The 6,865-nt window shown below is 51.7% G+C and overlaps 1 protein-coding gene across 1 annotated transcript in view; it reads left to right on the top strand.

Annotated features, from left to right (window-relative positions):
- The window catches only part of TRAPPC10 (trafficking protein particle complex 10), a 55,431-nt gene that overhangs the window by 6,693 nt on the left and 41,873 nt on the right, over nucleotides 1-6,865 (top strand). The window contains exons 5-8 of the mRNA XM_023521136.1: nucleotides 159-251; nucleotides 428-538; nucleotides 604-766; nucleotides 6,000-6,196. Of these exons, the coding sequence (XP_023376904.1) occupies nucleotides 159-251; nucleotides 428-538; nucleotides 604-766; nucleotides 6,000-6,196 (564 nt within the window). The remainder of the gene's footprint in view (nucleotides 1-158; nucleotides 252-427; nucleotides 539-603; nucleotides 767-5,999; nucleotides 6,197-6,865) is intronic.

The raw sequence follows: 6,865 nt of genomic DNA, 5'->3' as shown, positions 1-6,865 counted from the left end.
CCAAAGTCCATGTTCCCAGAGCCAGCCTCGGGCCGGCCTCGGGGACAGCGCGGGGACAGCCGCCCCGGTCTGGTGACTCTTCTCTCTGCTGCCCCCCAGTGGTAATGTCGGCTCATCGTCCTGTCTCCGTGCTGCAGCTCTTTTCCCCTGGCCGCCAGGAAGTCAGCCGCCCCGGGAGCCAGCTTCGTTGGTGCTGAGACCGGCGCCCGGCGGCGGCGGCGGCGGCAGCTCTCCGGCCAGTCTGTACCCAGGTCGCAGAAGCCTCGCTCTGCTCCGGGAAAGAGCCCGCCTGGGTTTTCGATTAATTTGGTGCTTCATAGCCGGTCCGCTTTACTCACGTGGTGTGACGCTCAGGTTGTCCCGGATGCGGCGAGTGAGGGTCGCTTAACACTGGCCCCTGCGCTTTTTGAGCCTTCTTACTTCCCAGCACAGCAGGGCGTTCCAGAAGCTTGTCCTTTGCTGCTCTTGTTCTGGAGTCAGCCGTCTCCTCCCAGGGCGCTGCTGTCTTGGCCACCACGGGCCACCACGGAGCTGCATGGTAGAGGGGGCCGCGGAAGGCTGTGTCTGCGGGCCGAGGCTCGGGACTGCCGCCCGTGGTCCTAGCTCGGCCCCAGGGCTGTTTCTGGCCTTTCCTCCTTTCGTGTCTGTGTTCGCCCTGACTCTTGACACCGTCCACACATCCGCCTACGCGCTCTGTCCTCCGGCACGCGTGAAACAGCTGCAGAATGGCCACACCCGGGCTCCAGCCCGGAGCGACCTTCGAAGAGTGTGGCGATCGTTCGCAGCTCACACTTTCCCAGACCGACGGCCCGCGCTCCTCTGCCCGGCCAGTCCGCCCTCCGCGCCGCGAGCGTGTGCGGCGTGTGCGGTGCTCCCTCTTCTCAAGGGTTTCTATTAGGAACACGTCGTTGAACTTGGCGAAGGGCTTTTCAGACTCCTTGGAGATAATCATGTGATTTTTTCCACTTAGGTGGACTCATGTGTTGAGTTATGTTAGTGGGTTTCTTATTAGGAGCCATACTTGCATTCCTGGTATAAATCCCTCTTGGTTAAAGTCATTAATATAGTTTTGGTGTCTGTTCACTTTAGGATTTTTGCATCTATATTCAAAATATAGCGATTGCTCTATAATTTTGGGGGCCATCTTTATCAGGTTTAGGTATCAGTGTTGCACTTGATTTATAAAAAGAATTTGGAAATATTTTTTAAATTTTCTATTTCTGAAACAGTTTTTGCATTGCTGGTCTCTTCTATTTGATGAAATTCTCTTGCGAAACCGTCTGGGCCTGGCACTTTCTGTGGGAGAGCTCCGTGATCGCTTTCTGTATCCCTTTCTTGGAAATTGGTCTGTTTTAGCCATTTGTCAATTTTGATAAACTGTTTTTCTTAGTTAAGTCTTAGATATACTTTCGTTGGGATGTGTCGTCTTTTTTTGACTTTTAAAATGTGCTCTGTGTCAATAGGTATTTCCCTGTCATTGTTTTGTATGTTGTGTGTTGGTATTTTCCCCCTTTCTTCTTTGATTAAATTAGCTAGTATGTTGATTCTTCCAGAGAATCAAGGTTTTAATTTATTAACCTGATATACTATTAATATTTTCTGTTTAATTTCCAGTTTCATTTTTCTCATTTGTTTCGTTTCTTATTTTTTTTTATTTTTTGTAGTTTTTTTGAGTTGAGAATCCATTTAGTTTTATTTTTTTAATTGCTATGGGTTTTTAAAGCTGTGAACTTAAATAGCTCAATGTTATATCATTATTTTTCAGAAATTCTCTGTTTTCTGTTGGTGTTGGTCATTTTACCCAACAGTATAACAGAAAGTTTTTACTTTTCAGAAAGGTTTAAAAATTTTTAATTTTTAATTTTATCGCATTACGATCAGAGCATTGTTTTTAATATTTCTGCTTTATGAAACTTATTTTTTTCTGTGACCTAGTAAGTGATCAGTTTTTGTGAATGTTCCATGTGTGTTTGAGAATATCTGCTCTATTTTCAGATTATAACATTAAGCGTGTATTCGTAAGAGCTGTCTTACTGATGACGTCGAGGCGTTTGTGTTTGTTTTGTCCTCGTGAACCGTCTCTGACTGACGGTGGTGTGCTTAAGCCTTCTCTTACCGATGTGTTTCTTTCTCTTGCATCTTCTGTCGTTAGTTTTATATAGTGGTCGATGTATCATTTAGTGCATAGATCTTTGTAAGTAGTATAATTTTTATGGAGTGAAATACGTCATTTAAAAAAATGGTTTCTGAGTAGTGTATCATGTTTAGGAAGACCTTGTCTAAGATAACTGATTTTCTCCTATATTTTCTTTTAATAAGTTTATAATTTGTGTTTTATGTTTTGACCTATATAGCTTCAACTAATTTTTTTGAATGGTAGGAGCTGTGAGGATTTGAGGCCTAATTTTGGAGTCTAAAACAGTAGAAAATTGGCCTAACTTCATTTTGTAATTGTCTGTCTTTTGTCTTTTTCTCACTTATTGAAGATGTCTCCTTTATTTTAAACCAGCATCCTGTGCGCACAGTATTCTGGATACTTCGGTTCTGTTGATCACTGTCTATTCTGTGCCCAGATCAGACTTTTATCTTATCTTTTTTCAGACTTTTAATTATTACATATTTGTAATATGTATTGATGTCTGTTCTTTTAAAATATATCTCTTGGCTGGTATACCTTTTCTTTTCCATATAAATTTTAGAATCAAATAGGTGTACAAATTTTATTTTCCAAAAATGGCTGGACCAGTATGGGCCATGTCACAGCTCTTCAGTACATGGCAGGGACACCCCTCCATTGAGAGGCTATGTCTGTGTTTCCTCCAGTTGAATCTGGGTGGACTTCTGGCAGGAAGGACACTGTGAGTTTTGAGACTAAGTCATAAAAGGTAACATATCTTCTGCCGGTCCTCTTGAGGTGCTCGCTCTGGTTCCCAGCCACCATTCTGTGAGGAAGCCAGTGCCCCTCTGGGAAGGCCAGCTGGGCGTGTGCAGCCCAGCAGGTCATGGCGGACAGGCTGGTGTGTCTGCCAGCAAGCACATAGGTGGTCACCGTCTCGCTCCAGCCTTCAAACCCCACAGCTGGCACCAGGGGGCGCAGGCGAGCTGTCCACTAAGTCTTGAGGCTGTAGATCTGTGAGCACCGCGTCCTCCTGTGAAGCCAGCTGCCTTCATCTCCCAGGACCCCAGCTTAGTCCCCTGCATGCGGGGACTGTCGGGCTCTGCCTCATCCCCTCCGAGAGTCATCCGGGCCACTTGGGGGCTCACCACACTCGCTTCCTTTTCTTGGGGGGGTTCTCTCTCCTTCGTTGCCTGATGTCCAGGGTCTTGAAAACCCTTGATTCATGGTTTTTTTTCTGTGGGGCGGGGAGTGGGGAGTTTGTTTCAGGCGATTGTGCCAGTGTGGTCCCTGTCCCTTCATCTTGGAAGTGGTAGCCCCATGCAATGGCTGATAGCAGTATACACATCACTTTCTAGATTTTGGGGTAGAATCCATTACTGTCATTATTTCGATGCTCAGATTGTCCCAGGTTTGGCTTCTGTGATCTTTCGGGATATCCTCATTCTCTGAGCACCCGCTCATACGGGGTTTTCCAGGGTCATCCTGTCCTTCCCCTGCCGCAGCCCTGGGGTCAGCCGTTTGTCCCAGGAGCCCTGGTTCTTTTAGTGGGAAACGGTATTTCAGAACAGATCTGGAGCCAGCTGCGCTCTGTGCTGTTGAGCTGTCAGTGGACCTAGCTGGAGAACGTGTGTGTGTGTGTGTTTCCATGTGTCTGTGCTTGCACACACATGTGTATGCACATGAGCCAGCCCCAGCCGTACACCACAGGGTGAGTCTGTGTCCCCTTCTGTATTTGGAGCTCCCGTCTCTGGCTCGAGACGCCAGGCACTCATCATTCTCCTTATGTTGGCGTGGGATACTCGCTGTCAGTGAGCACTGTCCTGACTCTGCACCCTGCTCCCTGCAGCGGGCCAGACGCTCTATGCTGGACCACCCCCCTCCTCCCTTTCCTTAACCCACAGCACCCCGGGCAAGGTCTCCCCCATAGGGTGGGCCCCTGCAGGCCGCAGACACCCCATGCCGGCCCCATCCTTCAGCATCTCACTTGGGGTCCCACATTTTGCACGTGACACCCTCCTTACCCTGTTTAGTGTTGCCCGGGCAGAGCTGCTCCCCACTCAGGCGCCCTCCCGGCCCCAGCCCTCCGCGCTGACGGGTCTTCCTCTGTTGGCTTTGTTTTCCTGAGAGATCCTCAGCTCACCGGCTCACCTGGGCTCCCTTCTGAAGAGTCACTTAATCTACTTAGTGCTGTCCCTTGTCTGCTCACTGTCACACGGAGTGGGCTAGACCATTACCCCTGAGTCCCCCAGAGCTTTGGGGAACCCTGCTGCCTGCTGCTTGGAGACTCTCTTGCCCAAGCAGAGCAGGGCGGCTCAGACGGGGTGCAGCAGCCCTCCCCCAGTGCAGGAAGCCGGGCCGGGGTGGGGCCGGCGGTTGGCGTAGGGTCCCTGGGACCAGGCCCTGTGCTTCTCGGTTCCTCGCTGCTCTTTGGCCAGGTGGGGCCTTGTGGTTTGCGTCTGCCCTTCGGATGAGGTGGCCGGGGTCTGTGGCGGCTGGCTCTGGCCTTTGGTTGCGTCTTCTGGGCGGGATGATGCATTTGGGCCTCAGAGATCTGGCAGAAGCCCGCGATGTGAAGTCTGAACTGTGAGTCCAGCGCCGCCATGCTGTGGGGAGTGCGCGGTACCCGAGGCCAGTAATTCTCAGGAAATCGACTTCTGCAGGGTGGTTTTCCTCTTAACTTTTAAGCCGAAAGTCTTGCTTCTAGTTTGAACCGAGGACATAGCAGCTTTTAAAGTTAGGCTAAAGATGATAAGTACTGCTTTTTGGAACTTTTCACTTACTCATTAAACCAAAAGAGGGACTGGATACAGAACTTGAGATTTAACACATTTGTGGATCAATCATATTTCTCATATGTCTGCGTGAGTGTCATTTGAGAGACGAAAAAATCTAGAGAAGATACGGGCCGGATAGTAAGGAATCGAGCAGTAAAAGAGGCGAAGGTGGGTGTTTCAGCTGTGGCTGTTAATGGTAGTTTCCAAAGGTTTTTAAAAGCCTCGTTTTAAAATGAATTCAGCATGTTGGTTTTAGATTTTCGCTCTGCGTCTTCTGGACGCAGAGTGGACGCACGGACTGACGGGCAGTTATAAATGGTAACAGACAGCAAGGAGAATCCCCGTTCCCCTGCTCGTCTCTGATGGAGAGCGGGCCGGGCACAGCGGGTGGTGTGCGGGCCAGTGCCCTCCGGCCGGTGCCCTCCGGCCCGCCGGCATTTAGAGCGCTGAGGCCGAAGCAGCTCCTGTCAATCCGTGGGAATCAGAATAGCTTTCAGGAAGGCCCAGGTGGCCCTCGTTCCTTGCGTTTGCATCTGAAGTTTCTTTGCCCCTGCTGTGGTCCGTGAGTGGCATCGAGGTGGCAGTGGCCCTGGGGGCTCACAGCGCCGAGGGCCCGCGGAGGAAGCTGCTGGGAGGCTGGCCTGGGCTTCGTGCGTGTTGCCTGGGCCCTGCGATGAGAGCCAGCCTGTGGTGGAGGGGCCACTCGCCTCCGCCATCAGAGCAGGGCACATGGCGGTGGGATGGATGGCTGCAGTGCTTGGGCACAGGGCCTTCGGCCATGCCGACCTGGGTTTAAAGTCCCAACTTCCCTAGCGACTGCGTTGCTGTCGGCAGATTCCTGCGCTCTGTGACTCAGTCTCTTCCTCTGTGACATCGGAAGATCGTCCCTCGGTGTCCTCAGTGTTTGGGGAGAATGTGTGCCAGGGCCAGGGCACTGAGCCTGCCCAGAGCGTTGCAGACGTGGCTCGGAGCTAGACGTCTCCTGGAGTGTCCCCACCCCGAGCTGTGGAACGCCGTGGCCGCCACATTCCGTTACTAGATACATTTTGCCGTGTAAACGGGAGGGATTGGTTAACTTCTGTTCACAGTGACGTCTTTCTCTTTAGGATACCGAAGTGTACAAAGCGACAGTAAAGGACGACCTCACCAAGTGGCAGAACGCTCTGAAAGCCCACAGCTCTGCGGACTGGTTAATAGTGTTAGTTGAAAATGACGCCAAGAAAAAAAACAAAACCAATATTCTTCCCCGAACTTCTATCGTGGACAAGATAAGAAATGATTTCTGCAACAAGCAGAGTGACAGGTAAGTGCACCTTTAATTTTAGCTCACTGGGCTGGTCTGTGGGTGGTCCGGACTGCTGGCTGCCGGGTAGTGACGTCCGCTGGGTGCGTCACTGCGGTGAGCCCGGCCCTCGAGCACGTGAAGATGGAGCCGTCGAGAGGACCAGGTCCCTCCTCGTGGAGTTCCTGGTCCGGCAACCAAAACCTGTGCACAGTGACCCCCAGTGTCCTGCCTGGGAGGAGAGGTCCTGTGGCCCAGTGACCGAGGGAGGGGCCGCAGTGGGTCCCCTTTCTGAAGACTGGCACTGGGCCTTGGCGTAGGGAGGGCTTTGAGGAGTCTCGTAGTCCCCATGGGCAGCATGATTCCTTAAAGGTTTTTGTCTTTGGGACCCCGTGTTTTGTTTGTTTACCTCTACACCTAGTAAGAGATCCTAGGAGCGACGTAAGATGCTGCCTTGAGCTCCCTCAGGCACAGTAAGGGGCCGCCGGGGCGCTGGCCTCCGCGCTGCTCGGGCTGAGTGCCCCCTCACACTCTCTGCCCGGCCCGCGCGCTCTCCCGGGGTGCACACGTCCCCCATCGTCAGCGGTGCCCCGGCCAGCACGTCCCAATGCCATGGGATTCCAGTCCGTGTCACGCAGTTCAACACGTTAACTCTCTCAGGTCCTGGGGGTGCAGTGGGGAGCCTGGTCC

Source organism: Pteropus vampyrus, unplaced genomic scaffold (genome assembly GCF_000151845.1).
Source record: "Pteropus vampyrus isolate Shadow unplaced genomic scaffold, Pvam_2.0 Scaffold296, whole genome shotgun sequence".
Lineage (NCBI taxonomy): Eukaryota > Metazoa > Chordata > Mammalia > Chiroptera > Pteropodidae > Pteropus > Pteropus vampyrus.
The sequence above is the reverse complement of the archived record's forward strand: the minus strand, read 5'-3'. Positions and strand labels throughout refer to the sequence as shown.